This window comes from Sinohyriopsis cumingii, chromosome 8 (assembly GCF_028554795.1).
Source record: "Sinohyriopsis cumingii isolate HCF-2022 chromosome 8, ASM2855479v2, whole genome shotgun sequence".
NCBI lineage: Eukaryota > Metazoa > Mollusca > Bivalvia > Unionida > Unionidae > Sinohyriopsis > Sinohyriopsis cumingii.
The window spans coordinates 13,198,341-13,214,528 of NC_142968.1; the positions used below are offsets into that span (position 1 = coordinate 13,198,341).

The 16,188-nt window shown below is 34.9% G+C and overlaps 1 protein-coding gene across 1 annotated transcript in view; it reads left to right on the plus strand.

Annotated features, from left to right (window-relative positions):
- Positions 1-15,905, plus strand: part of LOC149793000 (thioredoxin domain-containing protein-like) — a 39,041-nt gene extending 23,136 nt beyond the window's left edge. The window contains exons 6-9 of the mRNA XM_089966867.1: positions 557-652; positions 3,620-3,745; positions 8,699-8,735; positions 14,017-15,905. Coding sequence (XP_089822993.1) covers positions 557-652; positions 3,620-3,745; positions 8,699-8,735; positions 14,017-14,148 — 391 coding nt within the window. The 3' untranslated portion in view covers positions 14,149-15,905. The remainder of the gene's footprint in view (positions 1-556; positions 653-3,619; positions 3,746-8,698; positions 8,736-14,016) is intronic.
- The last annotated feature ends 283 nt before the right edge of the window (positions 15,906-16,188 follow it).

Below are 16,188 nucleotides of genomic sequence, written 5' to 3' on the forward strand. Positions count from 1 at the left end.
ACAGCATATAAAATGGAGTACTGGACAATTAGGCATGAACATAAACTGTATATAAAACTGGGAGTAGTGGATGATAATGATCATAGGGTACTAGTTTAAAAATAGTTTACAAAAATTGAGTTCAGGGCAATAGGGTACTGGCATACATAGTATACAAACTGAGTACAGGACAATAGGGTACTAGCATAAATAGTATACAGACTGAGTACAGGACAATAGAGTATTGGCATAAATAGTATACAAACTGAGTACAGGACAATAGGGTACTTTCGTAAATAGTATACAAACTGAATACAGGGACAATAGGGTACTGGCATAAATAGTCCACAAATTGAGTACAGGATAATATGGTACTAGCATAAATAGTATACAAATTGAGGGTGCTGAACCATAATGTACTTTCATTGGAAGTTGTGATGTGGGAAGAATGTCAATTCTAGATGACTCTTGTAAAGTTTACATTTGTCTTTTTCTCCTTTTGTATGAACATGATCATATTGTATGCATTCTTGCTAAAGAATTAACAAAAGTAATCTCTCTTTTATTTTTATTGCAGGGTAAAACAGCGCATGAATTTTGCAATGGTTGACATAGAGACTAATAAAAAGCTACTTGAAAGATTTAAAATTGAAAAGTGTCCAACTGCGATTCTGTAAGTATAATGTTAAATTATACACTGGAAAGAAAGATTTGTTTTTACAAACTCATTAAATTTGGATTTTGAACCCGCATCATTGAATTCTTTAAGGTAAATTTACACTCTGATATGCACTATGTAATTTTGTGTCTACTTTCATGTTATGACCATTATTTGACCATCTGCTGACCAATAATAGGCTTAAATGGGAATTTAGAATTGCCATGGATTGGTTAGTTAGCATCAAAGTTAAATATTTTACTTGCTTACTTCCCTTTCCTATGATAATTGTAGTCCTATCAAGATGAATTGGTTTATTTAGTACTGATAATTGACTAAATTTAACAGCATAAATAGTCATTTTGTGTCTCTTTTGTAAACAATAAATTATTCGGATATATATGCAAGTATATTCCACTCATGGGTCACTGTTTTGCTACAGTGTGAACAAGACAAGAGGGAATTCATTGCTACAGTACTTACAGAATTTGACTGAAATGATTTATGTGGATTATGTTTTGTGATAGTCATAGTATTGCTGTTAGGGTAATTGTAGCTTTTTTCCATTTATCTTTTAATATTCATTCTTCCCAATGAGACTTAACACCATGTACCCAATGATAGATTATATTATAGTACCAGACATTACCCTTGTATCATGTACTCAATGATAGATCATATTATAGTTCAAGACATTACCCTTGTACCATGTACTCAGTGATAGATCAAATTAGAGTACAAGACATTACCCTCGTTCCATGTACTACATGATAGATCAGATTGGAATATGAGACTTTACCACATTGCCATGTACCCAATGATAGATCAGATTATAGTACCAGACATTACCCTTGTATCATGTACTCAATGATATATCAAATTAGAGTACAAGACATTACCCTTGTACCATGTTCTCAGTGATAGATCAAATTAGAGTACAAGACATTACCCTTGTACCATGTTCTCAGTGATAGATCAGATTAGAGTACAAGACATTACCCTCGTTCCATGTACTACATGATAGATCAGATTGGAATATGAGACTTTACCACATTGCCATGTACCCAATGATAGATCAGATTATAGTACCAGACATTACCCTTGTATCATGTACTCAATGATATATCAAATTAGAGTACAAGACATTACCCTTGTACCATGTTCTCAGTGATAGATCAAATTAGAGTACAAGACATTACCCTTGTACCATGTTCTCAGTGATAGATCAGATTAGAGTACAAGACATTACCCTTGTACCATGTACTCCATGATATATCAAATTAGAGTGCAAGTCATTACCCTTGTATCATGTACTCAATGATATATCAAATTAGAGTACAAGACTTTACCCTTGTACCATGTTCTCAGTGATAGATCAAATTAGAGTACAAGATATTACCCTTGTACCATGTACTACATGATAGATCATATTAGAGTACAAGACATTACCCTTGTACCATGTACTCAATGATAAATCATATTATAGTACAAGACATTACCCCAGTATCATGTACCCAATGATAGATCATATTATAGTACAAGACATTACCCTTGAACAATGTCCATAATGATCAATCAGAATAAAATATAAGACATTACCTTTGGACTGCTGCTGTGGTCTAAGTGGTTTTTGTGGGAGTTTGCGGGTTTGAACCCCAGCTGAGTCATACCAAAGACGGTACTAGCTTCTGCCTCCTTTGGCACTCAGCATTAAGAGGTTATAGTTAGGACTGGTTGGCTTGGTGTCCTGATAATATGACTGGGTAGGACATGGAGCTACATGTTTGTGGCATGATGCCCCAGTGCTAGACATCACATTAAACTGAACACTGCAGACACCACAGCAGTATATCTGAAAAATTGTTAAGACTCCAATACAAGTCCAAATCACACACACATTACCTTCATACCACATATCCAATAATAGAATGGATTATAGTACAAGAAATTGCCCTCGTACCATGTATCCAGTGATAGATCAGAATAAAACAAAAGACATTACCCTGGTTCAGTGTACCCAATAATAGATCAATTCAGAGTATAAGAATATATCCTTGTACATTGTACCCAATGATAGATCAGATTAGAGTGTAAGTGCATACATTGGTACCATGTATTTATTGACATTTCAGATTAGAGTGTAAGCACCTACCCTGGTACAATGTACCCCATTCATAGATCAGATTAGAGTGTAAACACATACATTGGTACAATGTACTGGCTCATAGATCAAAGTAAAAGCACATACCCTGGTACAATGTACCCCATTCATAGATCAGATTAGAGTGTAAGCACATACATTGGTACAGTGTAATGACTCATAGATCAAAGTATAAGAACAAAATGTACCCCATTCATAGATCAGATTAGAGTATATCTTGTAAGCACACACCTTGGTACTATGTACTCACTCATAGATCAAAATGGAGTTTAAGCACATGCCCTGGTACCATGTACCCCATTCATAAATCAGATCAAAATATAAGTAGAACTTTAATAAATAATTTGTTTGAAACAATTTAGCTATTTATTTTAACTGTAATGAATCTCCATCTCTTGAAGTGATAAGTAATTAAGTAATTGTATTGTTAAAGCTTCTGATCTGTTGTTGGATGAGCGATTTAGACATGTGGATGTTAACAATTTCAAGTTATTTTAATTATGACAGTTGTATGACACATTTTGTAATAGATGCAGCATCCCTTTGTTAATAATGTTTTAATAACAACTTTTTTATATAGTTAACTGTATTCTTCGTAAGAAGAAGGGCGTTTTTCTGTTATACTTCAAAAGAGGTCACTGTGACTATTGAATGTTTGAAACAAAATGAGATAAAACAAAATGAGATATTTAGGAATAGTGTGATTGAGAGAATGAAACCCAGAAGATTTAAGTGTTCTCTCTATATTGTAGTAAGAACACAAATAATAGATGGTTAAATTCGTAGCTATACTTTGTGTTACTGTGTATGACTTATTTCAGATTCCGTCAGGGGAAAATGTATGAGTATGAACCAGAAAAATATGAACCAAAGGCCATTACATCTTTTGTGGAATCATGGTATACAAATGTACAAGCCAAGCCAGTACCAGTGGAACCCACAGGGTTGTAAGTTTAGACACAAAGAAAGAAAACTCCATTACATGGGCCTTGTTTATTTTAAAGGTTTATATGCTGTGAATCCTTTTTTTATGAGTGCCTATTTTTTTGATTTTGCAACAAATGACAGTTTCATTGTCTTTTAAAATTTTGGATATGTCTCAAAGATGAAAGGGACTTAAAAGACAGGTGTCTTTAAATTCTTGGTTTAGACAGAACTGCCACTTATCTTGAATTTATGATTAAAAATCAAGAAATTCCAATTTTCTGATTTTTTACCCAAATTTCTGATTTTTAAAAATGCAGAAAAGTCACATGTTATTCATGATGGCTGGGCTTCCTTCAAAGAGGGCAAAAGTAATAAAGAAATTCTGTGAGGAATAACTGCAGTCATACTGTGAAAAGCTATAATTTTTTCCATTTTCATCTTTTATGCTGATATTTAGTGTATTAATTGAATTAACTGAAGTACATATTTTTCATGTTAAGAAAATATCATAAGACAATGGAAATGTCATTTCCTTTGTAAAGTTATTTAATTATATGGTCACAAACACTGATCCTATTATTTTCTCCAAATCCTGATTTGTTTCCTTTGGCATCCTGATTACCAATCCGCTCAAGGTAGCAGGTCTGTTTAGAGCAATTGCATTCCACAAAAACTGGTGCCCATCTAAAATCAGTAACCTATGAAAATTGGTACACCTCAAAATATAAACAGTTACACTCTTATTAATGTTTATAATACAGCAATATATATTATGTGATTTTAATGGCTCTGATGTTGGCATATTGTGGTCTTTGGGCTTGAGAAAACTGGATTACAGTAACCCCTCTCTTATAAAGCAACTCTACCCACATTATGAAAGTGGCCTTGTAAAAAGGGTGCCTTTTGAATATTAAACCCACTATATTAAATCCACTGTACTTGAATAAAACACTAAACTTGATTGCTGGGCATCCAGTGCTGTCTTGGGAAATTACTCTGGATTATTTGACATAATGAACGGTATGTCTCCCAGCTTCTAAATAACTTGAACACTTTTCTGATTCTTTGAACCTTTAGTTATCCTAGTCATTTTCATGCTTGTAAATATGGAAGTAAAATATAGTGTTACCATTGTTGCTGTGTATGTACATATGCCTATCAATCTTCATTGAGTTAATTGATGTGCATATTTGCATTTCTAGTTAATTACTCTGATCATTTTGTTAGCTCTACTGGTGGAAAATCAGAAGCGTTTATGAAATGATGCTGCATCTCTGGCATATATTTTATTTCTTGGTTTTGCACATCTGGCATCTGTTAGTAGTTGTTTTCTCTACATGCTGGCATCTGTTGGTAGCTGTTTTCTCTACATGCTGGCATCTGTTGGTAGCTGTTTTCTCTACATGCTGGCATCTGTTGGTAGCTGTTTTCTCTACATGCTGGCATATGTTTGCAGTTGTTGCAACAGGTCCCAAACTATTTATAGGACAGTCTTGAAACTTAGCATATGGTTTCATCTTGGCTCAAAATGGTGTCCCTTGAACAACCAGTATGGCCACTAAAGCAACCATATTAAAAATCTTGTTATCACTACTTGTGAATGAATGGTCATATTGACATGAGGTTTTCACTAAAAGATTTCTTATGATATCAGGTCTCAAACTAGTTCAGAAACATTGAAGAAGTGAGAGTATGAGGGAGAAGTGAGGTAGCAGTGAAATAAAAACATAATTTTCATTCGCATAATATGTTTTAAAATATCAGCAGGCTTTACTGTGGTCAATGGAAAGAGATATTTTTGATCTGTTTGTTCTACCTGTATTTTGTAATAAAGATGACGGTGTGTAGATTGATTGTATGATTTTTTTGTGTAAAAAATAAATTTACGATTCCAAATTACGATTTTGTAAAGGCTGCATTTTATTAAATTTTAATTTTATTATATTTCCTTTTAATCTTCTCACTTAATAGTTCCTATGTGCATATTTCTGGACCTCAGTACATTGTTAATTCAAATCAAGAAACTTGACCAATTGGAAAAACCGTTGGAGTTGACACTACAGTTAGCAAAATTTTGTGGCTGGTTTTTACTTGGAGGATAGGACCCTAGTGGATTCAGGGTAAAAAGGCCAAAGGTCAAAGCCACTAATTGTACAATAACTTGACTTCCCCACCATCTATATTATGCAATTTTTCGGATGACTTGTATTTAGGGTAAGGAAGAAGCTTATCAGTTCTGGAGCTTGGAATGTTTAAGGTTAATCTCTGATTAAAAGATAAAGAATGGTCTCTGCAAAAATATTTCACTTGTCACCCATGTACTTTTAGCAAACTTACACACAGGGTAGGCAAGATGCCTGTTGATTTGGGTAGGGGATAATCAGAAGTCATAAAAATAATAGAATACCACACTAAGGCCCTATACAGAGGTCTATTAAACACAGGGCAGATGTATAATGTGCCATTAACAGTACTCTTCGTTTTAAATATTATCAATAAATGCATTTATCTGAGGCCATTAAATGTGCAGTGTACACATATGTTAAAGCAATTTATGATATTCCTATCAATTTTCTACCAAAGAATAAGCAAGAATTTTATCCTCAATTCCTGAAAGTAGGGATACATACTCTCAAACAAGGGTGGAACAAATGAACAAATGTTTGTTTGAGGTTTTCTGGTTATTTCTGAGCAAGCATGAATAAATGTGTGATACCTCACTTGATATTCAACATATGTATGTATTTGTGTATGTATGTATGTTGAAGATAGAGTTTTGTAGAGTTTTGGTGCTTACCATCTTTTTCTCTTGTTGTAAGTTATACATTGATGTTACTAGGGTTAAAGTTCAAGACCTAGCCGAGTCATGCCAAAGACTTATAAAAATGGTACTAACAGCCGCCTCTCTTGGCGCTCAGCATTAAGATGTTAGTGTTAGGACTGGTCGGCCTGGTGTCAGGATAATTTGACTGGGTGGAACATCATGCTACATGTCTACAACATGATGCCCCAGTGCTAGACATCATTATAAACTGCCACACTGCAGACATCATAGCGATATGATTGAAAAATTGTTAAAGCTTTCTTAAAAATCGAAGTCACACACACATACACACACACACTCAAGACCTAGCCTTGATTATGACCTTAGCAAGTTCTGGAAATAAATTTGTTTGCATATTGGGGTAAGTTTCCATTAAGATGATGCGTTTTTTCAGAAAAATTATTGCGACAAAGATCAATATGGGATGTATATAAGGATGAGATTAGTAAAATTATTCATTGTTCCTTTTAATAACAATGTGGAATTGTTTACCGTTCTGTTCAGATGTAGTTTACATGTAGTTTGAATGGAATCATTTATTTAAATTATTCATTGGAATTACAACGTGCTCATTGATGTTTTGGACTAAACACTTTTGGGATTATTGTGAATTCATTCAAAGACATTCTGGATTATATCAATGTGTCATATCAAGACTGTTGATACATCAGCTTATTTAAAGCTATTTGTGCATCAGCACATTTAAGACCTGGACTTCATTTGGAACACTCAATAAATTTGGACTTGTGATAGAACATTTAGGATTATTTGGGATTTAATTCAGAATACTGTCTGTTCCTTTTATATTATTTTCACTTTATATTCTAGGGAAATAAATTATTTGTTGAATTTTATTAAACTTGTTGGTTTTTCTCTTTCTATTACTTAGTTTACGACCATAGAGTCATAACAGTGGAAATAAGTTGCATTCTTTTGAACAAATTTGTATTATCACATTACCACAATATATTAAATCCTGCTGTAAATAACTGTCAGATCAATGCTGTTATTCCCATGCCAAGTCCCCATCCTGCCAGAAGCAGTTAAAACACTATCAGCCAGGTCTTGGATATAATCTTTCAGCTGCTGATACCTTCTGTGATGCAAGATTTGATAACTGCATAACAGGTGTAAATCACTTATATGGGTCTGTTGCCCCTGTGCATCAAAGAACTTATGTTATTAACTGTGTTAGTAGTAAAATGAGTGACAGTTGTTACACATGCTTCATTAATAAAACTAATAGTTATATGCATATTTTATTTATGATTTGAGATTAAGTTCATATCAGAAAGGTTTAAATCTTAAGTAATTTAATTTTTTTCAGTTATGTATTGGAATTTTATCTGAAAATTGATAGATATATAGCAAAAATATCATCATAATAGTTTGATTTTGATTTCCTGATCATGTCTTGTTTTCAGCATCAGAAATCCGGATAATGACTCAATGCTTGGCATCTCATGATCCGGATTTTCTGATGCTGACAATTTTATGTGATCTGGCAATCTAGATCACATTGCTGTAATTATATATATATATATATATATATATATATATATATATATATATATATATATATATATATATAATTTGTGGATTCATTTGTTTACCTGAGCCCATCCAAACAAATGTCTGTGAAGCCTATAATGCACTAGTTGTTGGCTTCCCAAATTTGAAAGTCCCTTCTCCTCACCCACCACCAGTATTATATATGTTTTGATGGAACAGCCCTTAGAAATTTGATGAGATTGAAATGGAGTTACATTACAATTATCGCAGACATATTTCAAATGACATTAGTTATTTCCCTTTAAAATCACAAACAAGATAATGTAATTATTTCCTTTTAAAATCACACACAGGATAATTTATTTTATTATTTCCCTTTAAAATCACACACAAGATAATTTGATTATTTCAGACACAAGAATTTTATTTTTATTATTTCACTTTAAAATCACACACAAGACAATTTATTTTATTATTTCCCTTTAAAATTACACAAAATAATTTCCTCTTTTTTGATAATCTCTACATATATTCAGAAAGCCATTTATGCTCTAACTTTATGTAAACTTTTAAAAAAAAGGAAAAAAATATTTGTTGGATCATTAATATTTTAACAAATTATTCTTCTATATTGCAGTGACAGATTGACAGAATCAATAGCCATGGCTTTGAAGGTAAAACCTACAAAACCAATTCCTAATAGATATAAAGGTTCCATGACTGCCTGTTAGACATGACATTTTGCAAAACTATTTGCATGAGTTGTACCAGTTGAACAAATTTAGTTATAATTGGTACAAATCTTGAGAATCTTTCTGATATGATGTGTATGAAATGACATAAGAGTCTTAGCTTTCACTCTGTGTTGTAATACCACACAAATTAGCCGGGAACTTTGATTGGTTCATAAGTACTCCATGTTGTAATACTGCACAAATTAGTCAGGAGCTTTGATTGGTTCATTTGTATTCCATGTTGAAATATCTCACAAACTAGCCAGGAACTTGGATTGGTTCGTAAGTACTTCTTGTTGTAATACGTCACAAATTAGTCAGGAGCTTAGATTATTTCATAAGTACTCCATGTTGTAATACCTCACAAATTAGTCAGGAACTTTGATTGGTTCATAAGTACTCCATGTTGTAATACCTCATAAATTAGTCAGGAACTTGCATTGGTTCATAAGTACTCCATGTTGTAATACCTCACAAATTAGTCAGGAGCTTTGATTGGTTCATTTGTACTCTGTGTTGAAATACCTCACAAACTAGTCAGGAAATTTGATTGGTTCATAAGTACTTCATATTGTAATACCTCACAAAAAAGTTTGGAGCATTGATTGGTTCATATGAATCGAATAACTCACATCTTGATTACAGGATGGCAGGTTTTTGTCCCCAAATTCTTGACTCCTTTTTGCCTCTATGGCATGCTCTATCATCATTATGTGATCTATAAATCAGGAGCAAAAATAAATTTAGCTGTCTTCGATTTTTCTTTGTGTCTGTTAAACAAAATTCATGTCATGAAGAACTTCTACTTGTCTATTTCAGTGTCTGTATTGGCTTGCTATTGCTAAAATCATTAATGGTGATTAAAAGTTTCATTTTGGTAATTCATTCAGTTACAACAACAAATTTGGCAATTCTAATATTAAAGGTTTATGCAGGTGTTTGCAGAGTTTCAATTTAAAGTTACTGACAGCAGATAGTATAACATATTCATGGTTGAATTAATGGCGAAAGCAATGCAATTTCAAAAGGAGGTAACTTGCAGCAATACATATTTAACATTTGATAAGTGAAATATGGGAATATAATGAGTGAAATATGGGAATATAATGAGTGTTGTTGTTGTTGTTGTTGTGGGGTTTAACACCATTTTTCAGCACACGATAGGCTATGCATGGCGGCTAGTATTAATGGTGGAGGAAGAACCCAGGAAGAACCACCGACCCACGAGAAGCTACTGGCAAGCTTTCTCACATACCCACATTGGCTGAATCCTAGACTTGAACCCATGCAGACAGAGGTGAGATGGCAGTGATCCGTAACGGAGAGCGCTTTAAACCACTTGGCCACTCGGGGCCCCGAATATAATGAGCTAAAAATGGGAATATAATGAGTGAAATATGGGATTATAATGAGTGAAATATGGGAATATAATGAGTGAAATATGGGAATATAATGAGTGAAACATGGGAATATAATGAGTGAAATGTGGAAATATAATGAGTGAAATATGGGAATATAATGGGTGACATAAACCCAAGTTAAATCAGATCAAGATCTGGAATGGACAGGTAAATCAGATACTCAGACATTTCACTAAAAGGTAAACAGGACAGGTAAATCAGATACTCAGACATTTTACTAAAAGGTAAACAGGTAAACAGGACAGGTAAATTAGATACTCAGACATTTCACTAAAAGAGTACTTGCGTGCTAGTAAAAATTTCTGCTACAGGAATGTAAGAGTCCATGGGAAAGATGTTACAGTCCAAATGATGAAAATCAGATTGTAAAATCTAAAAAAGCTAATGCAGTTTTCTCATTTCTTTATGCTACTATTGCATCAATTACTTTCTAGTATTGTTAGTTAACCTGGCCATTTGGTTTGTGTTGTCTGTTGTGTGTCAGCTGTGGTTTGTCAGCAATTACTGTTTGAAACTTTCAGATCAACAGACCGATTTGAACCCAACTTGACACATAGCATCCAGGCATAAAGGCTTCTAAACTGTAGAAAATGATGCCAATTTTCAATCAAGTACAGTCACTGTTTCTTAAAACTGTACAAATTGTGCTAATCTGCAATCAGGCAAGATCACTGTTACTAATAGCTGTACAAATTGTGTTAATTTGCAATTAGGTTCAGTCATAATTACTAAAAACAGAAAAATCTTGAAATTGCTACTACTCTAAAACTGTTGAGCAGAATTTGACCCAATCTGACAGAAAGAATCCTGACCTGGTGGCCTTTCAAGTTGTACAAATGATATGTTACTCTACCAGATATAGGCAAATAGTAAAAATGGATGAATCTTCCAACAACTTCTGAAAATCACTAAATGGACATTGACAGAAAGCATTATGGCATAAAGACCTTTCATGTTTATACAAATGATGCCAGTCCACCTGCAAAATAAAAATAGAAGCTTTAACAACATTTTCAAAAAAGATGCTGTACAGAATTCAACAAAAGTTGACAGCAAATTGGCTTAAAACCTTCAAATTTTACACAAATAAAGGCAATACACCATTGAATATGGCTGCCATTTCAAAAATAGATACAATTTCAATGACTCTTTAGAAACTCAGAACAGAATTGACCAAGTTTGACAGAATTTATCTTGACATGAGGACTGTATAAATGATCCTGATCCATCAATAGATATGTCCACTATTCCTATAAAAAAAAACCATAGAGAAATCTTTAAATGACTTCCCAAAAACCACAGAACAGAATTTGACCGCTTCTGAAAAAAAATGCATGCTGGTATGAAATGCCTTTCCAGTTTAAACAAATGATGCAACTCTGTAATCAAATATGGTTGCTGTAATTTTAAATAATCAATCATCATACTAGCCATATTTGTCAGCAATCTTCCTTTGGATTGGCTTTTAGGTAGATGTCAGCCAGGCAATTGACATGGGGACATGGTGTTCCCTTGCATTTGGCTTTTAGGTAGATGTCAGCCAGGCAAAGGACATGGGGACATGTTATTCCCTTGCATTCGGCTTTTAGGTAGATGTCAGCCAGGCAAAGGACATGGGGACTTAATGTCTCCTTGCATTTCACTTTTAGGTAGTTGTCAGCCAGGCAATTGACATGGGGACATGGTGTTTCCTTGCATTTGGCTTTTAGGTAGATGTCAGCTGAGCAAAGGACATGGGGACATGGTATTCCCTTGCATTTGGCTTTTAGGTAGATGTCAGCCAGGCAAAGGACATGGGGGCATGGTGTTCCCTTGCATTTGGCTTTTAGGTAGCTGTCAGTCAGGCAAAGGACATGGGGACATGGTGTTCCCTTGCATTTGGCTTTTAGGTAGCTGTCAGCCAGGCAAAGGACATGGGAACATGGTGTTCCCTTGCATTTGGCTTTTAGGTAGATATCAGCCAGGCAAAGGACATGGGGACATGGTGTTCCCTTGCATTTGGCTTTTAGGTATATGTCAGCCAGACAAAGGACATGGGGAAATGGTGTTCCCTTGCATTTGGCTTTTAGATAGATGTCAGCCAGACATAGGACATACAGACATGGTGTTCCCTTGCATTTGGCCTTTGGTTTGATTGCATCCAGACAAAGGACATGTGGACATGGTGTTCCCTTGCATTTCACTTTTAGGTAGATGTCAGCCAGGCAAAGGACATGCGGACATGGTGTTTCCTTGCATTTCACTTTTAGGTAGATATCAGCCAGGTAAAGGACATGGGGACATAGTGTTCCCTTGCATTTGGCTTTTAGGTAGATGTCAGCCAGGCAAAAGACATGGGGACATGGTGTTCCCTTGCATTTCACTTTTAGGTAGATATCAGCCAGGCAAAGGACATGGGGACATAGTGTTCCCTTGAATTTGGCTTTTAGGTAGATATCAGCCAGGCAAAGGACATGGGGACATGGTGTTCCCTTGCATTTGGCTTTTAGGTAGATGTCAGCCAGGCAGTTGAAATGGGGACATGATGTTCCCTTGCATTTCACTTTTAGGTAGATGTCAGCCAGGCAAAAGACATGGGGACATGGTATTCCCTTGCATTTGGCTTTTAGGTAGATGTTGGCCAGACAAAGGACATGGGGACATGGTGTTCCCTTGCATTTCACTTTTAGGTAGATGTCAGCCAGGCAAAGAACATGGGGACATGGTGTTCCCTTGCATTTGACTTTTATGTTCCTGTCATTCATAGTGTTTCCTTACATTGGACTTTTACATAGACATCAGCCAAGTGGAGGACATGGTGTTCCTTTGCATTTAGTTTTAGGTAAATGTCAGACAGATGAAGGGTATGGGGTCATGGTGTTCACTTGCATTTGGCTTTTAGTTAAATGTCAAATAGGTGAAGGACATGGGGACATGGTTTCCATTTGCATGTGGCTTTTAGGCAGATGTCAACCATGTGGAGGACATGGGAATTGTTTTCCCTTCCCCAGGACCCCATATTTCTTTGATAGTTGTATTTGCATTTAGCTTTGAAGTAAATGTTAACCAGGTGGAGGACATGATGTTCCCATACATTTGGGTTTTAGGTAAATGTAAAACTGGTCTAATACATGGGGAAATAGTGTTCCTTTGTATTTGGCTTTCAGGTAGATGTCAAAAGGTGTAGGACATGGAATACATTGTTCCCCTCCCCCTGGAAGCTAGTTGCATTTGCATTTGGCTTTTATATAGTTGTCAGACAGGTGGAGGACATGAAGACACAGTGTTCTTTTGCATCTGGCATTATGTAGTTGTCATACAGGTGGAGAACATGAAGACACAGTGTTCTCTTGCATCTGGCATTATGTAGATGTCAGGCAGGTGGAGGATCACTGATTTGTTGGCCAGCTGCCGTTGCATTTGGCTTCTAGGTACATGTTGCTCAGGTGGTAAACATGGAGACACAATGTTCCCTGACCCTATAATTTGATGGCTGCCCTTATATTTGGCTTTTAGGTACATGTCAAACAGGTGGGGGACATGGGGACACAGGGACACAGTGTTCCCTGTCCCTGAGATCCTAAATGCAACACTGCTCAAATTTACACACAGCATCTACAGCAGTGGGGTAACTTTTTGTCCCTAACTTTAGCATCAGGTGGCATTGCTACAGTTGCCAAGGAGGTTTGTATGATTCACTTCATCCAGACATTACATCAGAAACTCTCACTTCACCCAGACATTACATCAGAAACTCCAAAGTGAGAGGTTTAATCATAGGAAAAATAAGGGAAATTAAATGTTTTGATTTCTACTTTCAGGAGCAGCTTCACGATCCTGATAGAAAGTGGATAATAATATCTGGAGCTATCTCTGTTGCCATAGTAACCATAGTAATTATTGCTGTATGTGCTTGTAAAAAATCCCCAGAGGGCAAGAAGAAGCAAGAGTGAATGCAATGATCATGATGGAAAATATTTAATATTGTACAGCGTTGATATGTGAACATATCTTGCCAGGAAATTGTAAGGGATTTATTAATATGCTTAACTCTGCTTTTTTGGTCAGATTTCAAATGTAAGGTGTGGTGCGTCCTAAATGTTGTACTTCCATAGACCTTGTAACCATGACATATAGTAGTACTTCTATAGACCTTGTTATAAACATTGGTATCTAGCAGTACTTCCATGAAAACTTGTTATAAACCATGGCATATAGCAGTATTTCCATGGAAACATGTTATAAACCATGGCATATAGCAGTACTTCCATAGACCTTGTTATAAACCTTGGGATCTAACAGTACTTCCATGGAAACTTGTTATAAACAATGGCATGTATTTCAGTAGATCTTATTATAAACTATGGCATATAGTTGTGCTTCCATGGAATCTTGTTTAAAAACATGGTATGTGGTAGTGCTTCTATGGAATCATATTATAAACCATGACATATGGTAGTGCTTCCATGGAATCATGTTATACCATGGCATATGATAGTGCTTCCATGGAATCTTGTCATAAACCATGGCATATTGTAGTGCTTCCATGGAATCATGTTATAAACCATGGCATATGGTAGGCTAAGAGTAGTTTGTTGCTTACTAGGAAAATAAATTGTATTTATTATTTACATAAAAAGTAACTTTTAAATCCCTTCAATATTCATCACATTTTCTTGACATATACAATTTCTGATTATAATAAAAATTGTCATAAGGAAAGTACAACTCTGGTTGGCACAATTTCAGAGATTCTGTGAGTGCATAATTTAAGGTAATATAAGCATTTGATGGTGGAAGGCTGCATTTGGAGTGTTTTGATGACCATTAGGGTGATGTTAAATAAGTGTGTCAAGGGCTGTACGAGTGACAGCATTTAGAGTACTGTCAAGGCCACAACAAAACACAAATGAAATACATTGATGTATTAATTTCTTGATTGCCTTTCTCATATCTCAAACTGCAGTATATAGTCAGTGTCTTTGCTGTTTGTTCCAGTGTCATAAAATGTTCACCAGTTATCAAATTTTGAAAGAAAATGAAGTGGCAAGCTGTATATTATAGATATATGTTTATCTCATTTATTTGTCAGAGGTAAATTTTGGACTTTTCACATTTTGCCAAATTTAATGTGGAACTCAAACGAGAAGTTGTAGTTCAGCCTGTTCTAAGACTATTCACCATTTTTTCTTAAAGGGAGAATCTCCATGCACACATAAAAATCATTTCACACTGTTGGATGAATATCAAAAGAGAGAGCTCAGCTAACTTCAAAGCTGTTGCTAAGAATTTAAAAGTTCTTTTTACCCATAAAATGATTACCAGATTTTGTAGAAGTAATAAATTTTAGCCTGAAAGTGTCATGGAAAAGACATTTGCAAACTGTTGTGGTAACTTGCAGATAAGTAATGAAATGGAAGTAGATGCATTAGGCTTAAGGAATTTGCTCATAAATAATTGTGCTTTTAGTTGTGTAAATATGCTGGATCAGATACATAATATATCCTAAGCTGGCTTCTTAGTAGTTGCCATTTTTTATTTTCTGCAGTCAAATTTGTTTTATTTCTAATTGAATATTCTTGTAAGGGATGGGTACTGTTTTATTTTGTTCTCCATTTTCATTGTTCATATAGAAGAAATTTATTTAATTCATGTTTTGTATTGTTACTTAATTTTCCCCTTCGATGTGTAATAAAACTTTACAAACTTAGATTTGTGTTGTTTATTCCTTACCATGGACCATTAGTGATGGATGTAGGTATCACAGCTTCTGTCAGAATATTTTAATTTTAGCCTACTTTTGCGGCTAGACCAAGGGAGCTTATGAAATGTATCTATATCTGTCTGATGTCTGTCAACAGTTTGTTGTTTTCAACTACTTCATATGCACCACTGGTCTGATTTTGACTAAAGTTGACAGAGAGCATTCTGAAATGAAAAGTTGTGCAAATATGACCGAAAGAACCATGGTGTCAAGGGGTTTCTGATTTGTA